The sequence below is a fragment of the Mizuhopecten yessoensis genome, unplaced genomic scaffold (assembly GCF_002113885.1).
Source record: "Mizuhopecten yessoensis strain PY_sf001 unplaced genomic scaffold, ASM211388v2 scaffold523, whole genome shotgun sequence".
Taxonomy (NCBI): Eukaryota; Metazoa; Mollusca; class Bivalvia; order Pectinida; family Pectinidae; genus Mizuhopecten; species Mizuhopecten yessoensis.
This window is the reverse complement of record NW_018403589.1, coordinates 736,605-750,821: the sequence shown is the minus strand read 5'-3', so window position 1 is coordinate 750,821 and position 14,217 is coordinate 736,605. Positions and strand designations below refer to the sequence as shown.

The following is a 14,217-nucleotide window of genomic DNA, read 5'->3' as shown; positions in this document are numbered from 1 at the left end:
ATCACAACCTGACAACCCGATTGCTAATTGAAACAAATAAAAAGTAAGAAGGCCACAAAACATTAGCATATCATTATAGTTTATTTGGTTATTATTTCATATCTTAATAGAAAAACGATATGTTTTATTAAAATGATAAAGAGAAGTAAACAATCCATAATTAAGTACAGTTTAAGAATGATTAGATGAGATTTTATAAATAATTGTGTGTAAATAGATATAAATGTATATTAGAATATGACTAACAGAATATGTTTATGTATACATGTAGATCAAAGGCTTTAATAAAACCCTTATTATAATTGTCATGTGTGTACAGTGTTTTTTTGCAGAGTTATCTTCTCTTGTGAGAAGGTATTGATTGTTACGTCATTGGCTTGTGTGAGAAAATTACGTCGTTTTCTCAAAGATTGATGACGTTACTCTCACAAACAAATGACGTAACAATCAATCCCTGCTCACAAGTGCAGATAACTCTGCTATTCCGTCTTCGCGTATTGCAGAGTTATCTTTTCTTGGGAGCAAGAATTGATTGTTACGTCACTTGTTTGTGAGGGTAACGTCATCAATTTTTGAGAAAACGACGCAATTTTCTCACACAAATCAATGACGTTACAATCAATACCTGCTCCCAAGAGAAGATAACTCTGCAATACGCAAAGACGGAATACGAAAAGACGGAATAGAGCATTCGTCAATAAGGCCCGTTATATAGAGCATTTGTCAATAAGGCTGCCGTTATATAGAGCATTCGTCAATAAAGCTGCCGTTATATAGAGCTGTGTCAATAAAGCTGTCGTTATATAGAGCAGTGTTTTTCATGACATATTTGAAATGCTTATGATCTGATTGCTATCAAATATATAAAGATTGCAAAGCTTAGATATATTCAGGAAAAATTGTTTCTTGGAAATCAAATTAATTGAAAACGTCGTATTATTTCAAGACGACTTGATTTCCATGTGTATTTATTTTAATTATTAGATTTATACAAATTACGCCGACTGGGAACCTACTAATTGTAAAATTGTATTTTGTATTACCTCTACCTCACCAGGTTTACACCACTACGAGTATAAATAAATAAAACAGGAATACCTTACATGTCTTCATCGTATTATTTAATCTCATTATTTATACAACAACTATTCAACAGTAAAACAAAGATATACACATGTAAACACAATAAACCAAACAAACTGTAACGATGACAACAGGAAGTCGTTGGTTACAGATCTGACATTCTTAGCTTCTGAATACCAGCGTTTTAAAATCAGTTGTTGTGTTTACAATTAACAACTGTTTATCAGGTAATACTAGGCTCAATTCATATTAACCATTTCAATAAAATGAAGTTATTAACATACATTTCGTAGTGACGATATATAATCCGTTTGTGATGTCTCTTGTTCCTTATAAAAAGTAGCCTATTTCCTACATTAATGTCACACATTCTACACGATGACGCCTCACACAGTTAGTCATCATATTCCTGCATATAAAGTCACATACAGTACATTCCCTTATTCCATAAAACGATGTTAGACCTGTCCTTCTGTATGAAACAGTTCCTCTCATGTGATATGACACACATAGTATAATCACACATGCTATATACGACTGTATCACATAATGTTTAAACTGGCGTCATTTTCGGAATCATGTTCTTCAGTTTGATATCAATAATACATATTCTGTTTGTTTTGAATACAGACACCTATTAAAAACTTCATTTAGTGAGCTTTAAAAATTCCTCTTAATCCTGAGTGCAAATGACCAATTCTCGACACCGCTGAAAACAACCCACGAAGCCACTAAATGTGTTCAAAACAAAAGGGAAACATTTGTTACGTCATTTTAACGACGTATCGTCACACATTTAAAAGCAATGCCGTCACATTATTGTCATTTCACTGTTTTTTCTTCCTATATCTCAATAATAATGTGCGGCCTCTGCAACCTCCAAATCGGCCTTATACGTAGGACAGACTGATTGTACATAGGAAAGACTGATTAAACATAGGACAGACTGTTTGTACATAGGACAGACTGATTGTACATAGGACAGACTGTTTGTACATAGGACAGACTGATTGTACATAGGACAGACTGATTGAGCATAGGACAGACTGATTAAACATAGGACAGACTGATTGTACATAGGACAGACTGATTGTATATAGGACAGACTGTTTGTACATAGAACAGACTGATTGAGCATAGGACAGACTGATTAAACATAGGACAGACTGTTTGTACATAGGACAGACTGATTGTAGGAGACGAAGATCCTACATGTGTTATTTAGAAAGTATAGCACTGTTAATTAGAGAGTAGCTCAACACACGAAGGTACCTATACAAACACAAATAAAAAAAAGAGTAAATAAAACAATACTTTTAAGGGAAAAAACTGTAAACAAATCTAGCATATATCTGTGTATAAGTTAATGGGAATACAATCTTTGGCAAGTAGTCGTGGCGATCAGGCACTGTATTGTATATGAATTTAGCACCAATGGAGTAAGTTATTCCAACATTAAACTATATAAATGTCATTACTTATTCGTTGTCCATCCATCGCCACCTTAGGTCCTCGTAAGATTTATCAATCACGAATTCCGTGTTCGTAGTCTATACCAAGTTTCCAGGGTCTTATCGCTCATAGAAATCACCTGAAACAAACACAAATTGTTTAGTCAGTTATTTGGTAAGATCAAACATCGTATCATTAGTTGAAACTACTAGGTTCATATTTTCTCATATTTTCCATTACTTTAAATTCCACATGATTCCTTTGTCAACATATTTTGTAGCAATTTTGTAATGAAGAAAAATTCAAATCAATGACGCTACAATATGTGATATTAGAAAAGTATATAATGGAAGATAAAAAAATATATCAAAAATTTAACAAAAATAAGAACAAAAGATACATCTAAAAAATAAGAGAGGGATGTTGAAACTGGAAGTGACACCTATAGCTGTTATTAAGATAATTTCTTCAGGATAGTTAGATAGAATATGTTTAGCTTTATAATTATATGCAAGATTAATATAAAGCAATGGAAAACGCGATGACGACCTGTGCAATGTATGTAAAGAAAAGGGAAAATACCATTACAGTATCATTGATATGGTAATATAGGGGAAAGTAAACATTTTTCAGTAACTTTTTCAAAAGTTTGCTTCTGATAATACTAAATGAGGAAGTAATCTATGGAATAGAAATGGCCTTGATATATTTGAATCATCAAAATGAACAGAAAACGCAAAAATATACACATTGTATCAAATTGTATATTCTTGAATAACATTGTAACATGTTATCATTTTTGACGCAACTTTTGAAACTGTTATATCATTTATCAAGAATATGTAATAGTTAATGACTTGTAACAGGTTATAATTATTAAAAAGTGCTCTGTGAACCACAATCCTTATAAGGCTGTTACCGGTCCTTTATTGATAAGAATAAAATAGATAAACGCGTATCAACACGATAATAATAATGATAATAAATAATAATTCGAGGTTCTTATATATACAGCTTTATCACAACCTACTACGTAGTCGTCTCAAAGCGGTCCACAAATTATTATCAGTGGTTATAGGGCATTTGCAACCAGCCAATATCTGCCTCAACTCCCTGGGGAGCTGCCATTTCGGCGCTCACAACTAGCATTCTACAATTCTAGCACTACCCAACCACGTACTCATTTACAGCTGAGTAGACTGGAACAAGCGGAGTAAACACAGAGCCGTACCGTGACTCGAACCCGAAACACTTCGGTCACGAATCCGGCGTCCTACCACTAGACTACTGTGACCCCCTAACCCCTACACGATGCTTAGATAAGTATGTCGTAAAGAGATGTTTAAAAATGATAACTTCACGGCAATTGACAGATCTAGAGTGAGATATAAAGGAATAACGTGTCTTGAAAAAGACAGCGGTAACGCGAAGGAATAAATGTGTTGTAGTTTATAGCGAAGTAGGTTTATAAAAAAAAAAAAAAAAAAGAAAAACGAAGAAATAAACGATGAATAAAAATGATCCTGTACGATAGCGATAATACTTGGACGTTGGATACTTATCAATATTCATGCTATATATGGTATACCGTTTATCATTATAGATATGTATGCCTACTCATCATCACTTTAATCAATGATTACTCCAAAAAGTATATATCCATAAACAAATAATTATAATTATTGTAAAATCATCATTCCTAGGGAATTTTACCGACCCCTTGGTTACCTCAGTCTCTTCTGTCATTCTTTTATTGCAGTAAATAGTACTATTATTTGTCGGTAAACACCCCCTTTGTATAATATTTCACTTTAACTGATATTTGTGCATCCTATTATGAAGACGCAATTTGTTATTTATAAGCTGGTACTGATGAATATAGGTTATCTTTGTTCAATTCTGCGTATTTCCCGTTTTTTAATACCTGCTGGTTAGTAACAGTAAAAATACATTTCACCAATTAGTGACATTAAAAGCATCAATTTCTTTACTTTGTGCATACGTTTACAATAAAGCATAGCGAGATTGGTCAATCATCAATTCGCCAAATTTGCTTTATTACTAATGTGTTCATGTATTGTTTTTCTGTTAACGGAATAACCCTGGATTCTAAATACGTCTCCTTTCACCTTGATGCTATATACATCTGTTCTACATTAGTTTGTGGGTTTCCCTCCATGTGATTTAACAAAACATATAAATCAACTCGTGATGAAGTTATATGCCTCGTATTTGGATAAGTTTATACGAAGTCATGTGCTTCAAAATAACAGGATAAGCAGACTCGGCAAAACATATTTTTATAAACCTTTTGGGGGTATTATTTTTCCGAAAATCAATTTCTAGGCCATGGTTGTTGATGTGTCATCTAGGCCATAAGGATGTGTCAGAATCCAAATTTTGAAATTTGAAATTTTGCAATTTGAAATTTTGAAATTTGATTAACATTCCCGAGGGTAAAAATATATATATCTCCCTTTATCGCAATCATTTATACTAAAACCATTCTTTACCGAATTCTTGAAATCATTTCATACGTATTCATATTGTACTCACATAATTTATTTAATTATTAATTAAAACGTTTCTTCATGAACAAAGGAACAAAAACTAATATAATATTTAATATGGAAAGATATATAACGAAAGCTGGTATAAACTCATATAGAAGATTATACATAAGAATACAATGTAAACTGTTTTTATACATAATTAAACATGATTCATCGATATAAGTCTTTATGGACCAGGAGATTGATTAAGTTCACGTGACGTCACACATTTATACCATCAACATATAAATAAGAACAAATAGTTTACACTTCAAAAACCGCACAAACGAACAAACGGACGGACTAGACATTAATAACTATAGATGAAAGAAAGAAAAAAACGAAGAAAAACGAAGTTTTATTTCTTCACTGAATGAACACCGAAATAGGCCAAGGTTAAATTGATATAAATAAATACAATTATAGCACTTTACTCACACAAATTTTAAATGTCTAAAAGAAACTCAAAACAGAACAACATGGACTAAAATATAAAATAAGTACACAGGTTATTGTTCTATATTCGCTTAAAATGAACTTCGTTAGATAATAAAACAGTTTTTTTAAATGAAAACATAAATCCCCGCGATTCATGATGATCCATTAGTTTAGTTTAAACATATTTATTACCAAAATTAGACAAGGGATTAGGCACAAGTTATAACAACTTATCAACGCTTTCTCCCAATATACATTTGAAATGACATTACAATAATGACAATAAATATATACAATTGTTATGACAATTTGCAAAATCTCTTGCTGGATTTAATAAAGTTTTGCACAGATCTAAAAATGTTTGAGTTTGATCCATCCAGATATTATACACAAAACTACTCGCCTTTCTGTGAAAACATAAGAAGTGTATAGAAAATAAAGGTATTACATAGGGATTGATAGGAAGAAGACTAATTAAGTCCATTACTTTGCTTTTAATCGTAAGGGTTGCAATTTCTTGATAATGTATTATTTCGCTCTATAAAATATAGAATGTTCACAGGTTTAATTTTCAAGATGTAATAGCTTATTTTTTTAAAACAACTACTAAGCATCATGTGTTATAAGACATTGCAATGTCAGGTTTTCATTAATGTAAAAAACAAGTATTTCTGTATATAGTTTTAGTTTTATTATATCCAAATGCAATACAGCATATAGGTTACAAATATACATGATTAAATATTCAAAATTCATATGTAATGCACAAGATGGCATTCAAATATATCTATATACCTACAGACATGTATTAATGATATCAAGTGCAGTTTTACAGCATGATATTTCGTAAAGTTGTTTAAAGGACAGTATATAACAATATAATCATATGTGTGACGTTACTACATGTATATAAATACCATACTAATATACATATTCCGAGAGACTTGGAAGTCATACAATCGGACTATCAATGTGTTGTAGGCTTATTCTTACTCTTATTTCAATATTGTTGACTTGGGGTACTGAGAAAAAAATAGGAAAAGTGGTACTTTACGTGTTGTGTTTATACAATATTTATAGTCGTTTACTGAACAAGCTTTTCAGATCAGTAAATCAGTTGGGGAGGGGAACAATATAGAAGTCTTAATGAATTCCTCTCTAATATAGTAACATAGAGATTATTAGAGTTATTTGTGTTATTTGTTATATCTAAACTACCGCCTATTCTCCCTTTCTCGTCCACCTACTTTTGGGTCGTCGACCTTATATATATTCAGATCATAATATTCTTGCCGAATTGTCCAAATGTAGCACAAATTAATCTATCAAACGATTAAATTATTTAAATAGCAATATAAATATATCATATATATATTCTATATAAAATCATCATAGAGTACGTCATTATATCAATGTTTCATAGAATACGATAATTTATAGGATTACCAAGAAATACGGTGCCATATAAAATCTGCATATGATCTTAGCTGTTGTGTAGACCTTAAACTGCTTCAGAGCGCTTCTGTATAAACATATCATGAATAGTCGATATAAAATTCTGAGATACTACATAAAATTATCATAGAGTGCGCTATTTTAGTTTAAACCATATTTTTTTTTTTCAATTTTTTCATGTCATACATACAATACATAAGTATAGGATTCAGAGGAAAAAAGGTATTTAAATACTTATATGAATCTACTATTTTAAATTACAATTGCATACTACTACATATTTTTGTATAGTATACTCTACTACATGAACATATTATCATCATAGTACGCTACTACATAAAATTATCATAGAATACGCTTCTAAATACAATTATCATAGTATACACTTCTAAATAAAATTATCATAGAGTGCGCTTCTATTTTAAATTACAATGGCATACTACTACATATTTTTGTATAGTATACTCTACTTCATGAACATATAATCATCATAGTATGCTACTACATAAAATTATTATAGAATACGCTTCTAAATACAATTATCATGGTATACACTTCTAAATAAAATTATCATAGAGTGCGCTTCTATTTTAAATTACAATGGCATACTACTACATATTTTTGTATAGTATACTCTACTACATGAACATATGATCATCATAGTATGCTACTACATAAAATTATCATAGAATACGCTTCTAAATACAATTATCATAGAATACGCAACTACACAAAATATATCGAGAGAACGCTAATATATAACATCATACAGTAAGCAGCTATATATAAGATCATCATAGACCACGCTGCCTTATAAAATTACCTTGGAGTACGCTGCTATATAAAATTACCATAGAATACGCTATTATTTAAAATTATCATAGAGTGCAGTACTATATAAAAATATCGAAGAGCATGCTACTATATAGTTTATTAAAGAGTACGCTACTACATAAAATTATCACAGAATACACTACTACATAAAATGATCATAGAATACACTAATACATAAAATTATCATATAATACACTAATACATAGAATTGTCGAAGAGCACACTACTATCTAATTTATTTAAGAGTACGCTTCTAAATAAAATTATTATATAATACACTACTATATAAAATTATCGAAGAGCACACTACTATCTAATTTATTTAAGAGTACGCTTCTAAATAAAATTATCATAGAGTGCAGTACTATATAAAATTATCGAAGAGCACGCTACTATCTAATTTATTGAAGAGTACGCTTCTAAAGAACATTATCATTTAGTGAGTAACCATATGAAATTGTCATAGAATACGCTACTGTATAATATAAGCATAGAGTAAGCTACTATGAAAAAAACATTTTAACAATACGCTACAATATGTTTATAATTGCAAATATTGAAGAAAAGACAAAGGATAGTTCAGGGTGTATAATGAAGTTTTGTCATCCTGTTAGTCAAGTTCTGTGTCAAAACAAATTACACGATAGAATCTTAAACCTGGTCTGCATTTTGTCCAATTATTAAAATACAATATAATGTCTTTATTGTGGACTTTGCCATTCCAATCAAATAATTACAATAGAACCTATATAAAATGGTCTTTCCCAATCAGGCATCACATGAAAAACGAATACACACTAAAGAAATAGAATGAATCAGTAGGGTAGCAACTAAGGAAACCAGAGCAATGCAAGTGTTGAACAATTGAACAGATTAACGTTTGGAACAGTGAACAGCTGTGGTAAGTGCCGTTTGTTCTGGAAAAGAACACACGCGATTACATGCTTATTTTATCATTGTATAAAAGAACCTGTCTCTGCCTTACTCCCGCTCGACTCCCTCTGCCTTCCACTCTCTCATTCCCATACGTACACTGTATTGAACAAATGTAGGACCTCATTTAATTTGGAAATTAAATGCCTAGATTTCATTGTATATATATTTTATTTTGAAATGAAATGTGTTTAGATAAAAAATCGGTGATTTTCAAAATTTAAATTACTTTTCAATGACAATAATCGGGAAATGATATATAATTGATATTCGTTTATTACTTATGTATCATTCATGTGTATTTTTTCTATTTTGAGAATTTCGTTCATTATGACGACACACGATGTTTTCTGACAGGTTATTATATACAACCGCGGTCCGGAGCAAAAAACAACTGTTCTTCAACTTTGTAAGTCCAAAGTCATGTTATTGCATGCGATAAAAGTGAATTGCCGGACATTCATCGATGATGCCATACACTTTATACAAATGAGTATTGTGAGAGATGCATAACTAATTATGTCTTTCAGATTAAATAACCAATCAGAATGCTGAGAACACTTTGGTTAGATACGTTTTAGCACGTAACTCTTCGGCTGGAAATGTACCACACCGATGAGGACTGTTACCCGACTGTTACCACCATTGACGACAATATGTGCCTGGGATCATTTTTTATTTAGATTGGCAAAATACACCACGCAATGAGTGCTGATGCTAACTATTGAGTAAATGTAACGGCAGGCTTTGTGTACTATTTCCATTTGGAAATAATTAGCTATTGAAAAGTCCCCTGGTATTTGTTTACCCAGCCTTGTTAGCGGTACAGACAACACGGTAGGGCTGTAACGAATACCTCGGCCAGCATCACTCCTTCTGTTCCCATGGGAGTCCGTATTACTTTCGTATTTCTTTTGTGCCGCTACTATACTCGAAATAATATTTACAAAGACAGCGGCAAATATTTACATAGACTTTAAACATCCATGTTCTCTCAAGGGAGCGTAGTCTTAAACATACAGAAAATAAACAATTAGATAAGGGAAGTGCGCGTACATTGCACGGGAGCATTGAGATGCGGTGTACGGTATATTCCCAGGTGGGAAAAGATCCTTGTTTGAAAGTCAAAATATACTGCTAATCAAGCGCTAATCAGTGATCCGTATGTAAACTTACATAAAGAGCACCGCGTGAGCCCTCTATCAGTGCATCGGTCAGGCCGTACAGATTTGGGGGATGGGGAAGAGAGACAGATGGGAGGCAGGGCTACGACACCGGTCAGGCCGTACAGATGTGAGGGATGAAGAAGAGACTCTTACTGAAACATTCCCCGATCATGTGAAACATTAAATGGTACAACCAGCACAGGTAAAAATACTGTACGAGGAGGTACATGTATATCGAATTATTTGATGACGTTGTACTGTATACTGTTACCTATTGTCAATTCAGTCTTGTTGTGTGTAAACTTCACCTTACCTGAGGTCATATACCACAATTTACTGTTTTATCTACAAAATTCAGTGAGGTATGATAATAAAATAAAAAATGATTTTTGTTCAAATATTTTTAAAAAGGACGTGATTCGTTGTGCAATTCACATCCTAATTCACATAAATATTTAATAAATAATATGAAGCTCCGACTTTGCTTTTTCTTGTCATAGTTTAATACAAAATAACATTAACACAAATTCGCACTAAATCTGCAAATCTTAAATGTAACGTACAAACATTATAGCCATTTCTCCGCGTAAATGTTCTACGCGTGAACGGATGAAAGCGAACTCACGAACGGAGTCTTAGAGAGGAGCGAGGCATTTGACACTTCGGAAATCTGCAAAAGTCGTTCCGCAAGTTTTCACAGCTCGTAATTTACATTGCCAGTGAACCGGAAACGCGCCGCTGCGTTGGACTTTAAAATGGCGAAAAATTGTATAATTGTGTGGATTGAATGGAATCAACAACCAACAGAAGTTACAATTTGTCCTTCACGTGTGTATCGGCTTGTCTTACACGGTAATACCACAGTGGTGACGGCATAAAAATCACAGAGAGGGAATGTTTGATCAATGACGTTTCCTTGTATCGACGTTAGCAATGTCTATTTAAAATTTTAAAGATAAAATATGAAATTTATGATTTTTTTTATTCATTTAAGCATTAAATATTAACTTGGAACGCTTCATGTTGAAATTGTTAGTTTTAACGCCGTCCCGCACCCTTATTTTCCATATATAAAAAATAGTATTTATCATTTCAAATGTGCAAGAAATTTAAAAGCAAACATGATATTCTATGGTAAATAACTAAGCTCAAGAAAATTGATTGTGTCAATGGAAAACGTATGGTTTAATTATGCCGCCCTTACTACAAGCTTTGATAATATATGTGTTTTTTCTCTCTCTTTCAAACAAGGCATAGTAAAATATCAAAATTGTTTCCTTACCTTTTTATTAATTTGATAACGCTACCCAGGGGAGCAGTGGATTATTTCTATTGTTGAACGGTAATCAGATTTACATTTAGTCCTCAAGCCAATGCGCAAGGGAAAAAAATGAAAATAAAGATAAGTCTTTGTTTCATAAAATAAATGACGAAACACTAGTATAATTGATTTCTTGTGCGTTTTGGTTATATCACGGACTTGGATCACGTCATGGACTTAGATCATGGACTTAGATAGCATCTAATCTAATTCCGTCGTTATATGGAGGATAATATTTGAAGACTTCCCCGACTTGTAGACCAAAAAAACAAAGCAGTGAGACCTTTGAATAAGTCTGTTGTTTGTTTTTCCCTGGTCTTTGTGGTTCGGGCTGTAAATTATATGTAATATTTTCGTGGAAATTAACAAAATGAACAATCACAAGGACAGAGTTGTGAGGGGATAAATTTTCCAAACCGAGTATAAAAATATTTTATGTGTTCTTACTGAAGTTGTCACATGTATTTTAATACACAAATCATCGTCTTTTAGACGAAATTCCATGGGTTTTTTCACAAACGGACAGCGGGGCGCTATGGAGGCTGCAGTAAGCCTTTGAACATCAATGGATTGGCGAGTGCAATATTTTGGTGTAACGTAACGGTCAACAAAACTTTAATTTACTAGTGTTATATATTGAACTGAACACAACGACAACGGAGATAAATTATTCATCTTCATTCAGAATTGCATTGAAGCCAATGACAGAATGTTTTATGTTTCCAGACGTTTTTAATCAAATGTTCATTCAAACTTGTGAAAAATTGTGATTTATAAAAATGACTTTGTGGTATCAAAATACGCTTTCTTTATAAGCTTATAAGTGTTCTTACTTTATTTCCTAGGAAAATATATATCACCTTTACGCTGTTTCAGGAGTTATACGCCTTATAGAGTTGCGGTTTGTTTCTTACTATTTCTAAGTTTAGTTTAAGTTTTATTTATTCACTCCGACACACTTACGTGTGTAACAAGAGGTCACATACATATAGTAAGTATGATACATGGCGTGTGATGTACACAATTACAACATTGTACATAGCATAGATACATCGTTAACGTCATGCCGATCTTTAAGTCTGGCGACGCCCATAATGCTTCGAATTATAGACCAATATCATTATTAAGCTGTGTTGGAAAAAATTTTGAACGTGTAGTCTATAAACATATTTACAACTTTTTTAACTCTAATTATCTTATTTACAAACTTCAGTCTGGATTCTTACCCAATCATTCTTGTACGCATCAACTCATTGAAATGTACCATTCTATGATGTTAGCATTAGAAAACTATGAACATATAGCTTTTACTTTTTGTGATTTTTCAAAGGCCTTCGATCGAGTTTGGCATAGAGGGCTTTTATACAAACTTCAACAACATGGTATTTCAGGCAGTCTTCTTAATTGGATAACAAACTATCTTTTTGAGCGTAAGCAATCCGTCTTTATTCACGATTCCCATTCTTCTGTAAGAAATATAAACGCCGGTGTTCCCCAAGGTTCAGTGTTAGGCCCTTTATTCTTCTTGATTTATATTAACGACATTTCAACCGAACTCTCCTCATTATCTCGTCTTTTTGCTGACGATACGTCGCTTTCATACTCATCACCAAACCTAGAAAATATTGTAAGTGAAGTAAATAAAGACCTAAAAACTCTAGAGAAATGGTCTAAAAATTGGCTGATGTCTTTCAATCCTAAAAAAACCGAAATCATGATTGTTTCTAATACAAATCTACCCTTTCAACCCCAATTTATTTTTAACGATACTTCTATCCTTTTAACAGATAGCCACAAACACCTTGGAGTTATACTAAGTAGCGACGGTAAATGGAATAAACATGTAGACGAACTTATCAAAAAAGTGGCTAAATATATAGCAACCCTTCGTAAAATGAAATGGTTACTCAGTAGAAATAACCTTGAAAAACTATATTTAACGTACATTCGACCATTATTAGAATATGCATGTGAAGTCTGGGACAATTGTGGAATGACAAATTCATCAAAACTTGAAAATATTCAGATAGATGCTGCACGAATTGTTACAGGACTACCTATTTACACAAAAATTGAACATATATTTAATGAAATTGGCTGGGTTCCACTAAGTAATAGAAGGAAAAACAGAAAATTGTCCCTATTCTTTACAATTAAAAACGGTACAGCTCCTAATTATTTGTGTGACACCTTACCAGATAGCATTGGGGATATTTCTCGTTATAACCTAAGAAATTCCCAACATTTAAGACAACCAAACTTTAGGCTTGAAACAATGCGCAATTCTTTTTTCCCATCAACTACAAAAATGTGGAATGACCTAGATATATCTATAAGGAATTCGGCTTCTCTCAGTTCATTTAAATCAAATATAAAATCAAAAGGTAAACCACAAAATAAATGCTTTCTGGTATGGGGTTCCCGTAAATCAAATATACTTCATTGCCGTTTGAGAAATCGTGCGAGCTCCCTTAACTATGACCTATTTAGAGCAAATTTATCAAATACAGCTGAATGTGCATGCGGTAATCCATGTGAAGACTCTTATCACTTCCTTTGTGTCTGTCCCTTATACACCCAGCATCGTAATCTATTAATAAGAGAGCTTCAACCTGTTCGTGATGATTTAACTTTAGACTTGCTCCTATATGGCGATCCTAAATTCAGCATTAATGTAAATACCTCAATTGCAAAATCTGTCCAAAATTATATCAGCAAATGCAACAGGTTTGACTGAATGTGATCATCTTTCTCTCTCTATCACTCTTTTTTTTCTCCGACTCTACCTGTGTTACTATCATTTACTTCATTACTCTATCCGTCTTTTCTTCCACTCTATTTTTCATCTACTCTATCTGTGTTACTATCCTTTACTTCGTTTCGCTCTCCTTCTTTTCTTCGTCTCTATTTTCCATTTCCATATAAAAACATAATTAATGTATATTGCGTAAATTACCTTATCAAGTTATTGTTTATACTCATG

At 32.4% G+C, this 14,217-nt stretch overlaps 1 protein-coding gene across 1 annotated transcript in view; it reads right to left on the bottom strand.

The window, feature by feature from the left end:
- Positions 1-1,104: 1,104 nt before the first annotated feature.
- LOC110450286 (forkhead box protein D1-like) overlaps positions 1,105-14,217 on the bottom strand; it is a 17,442-nt gene continuing 4,329 nt past the window's right edge. Inside the window, exon 2 of the mRNA XM_021497746.1 lies at positions 1,105-2,674. Within this exon, the coding sequence (XP_021353421.1) occupies positions 2,671-2,674 (4 nt within the window). The 3' untranslated portion in view covers positions 1,105-2,670. The remainder of the gene's footprint in view (positions 2,675-14,217) is intronic.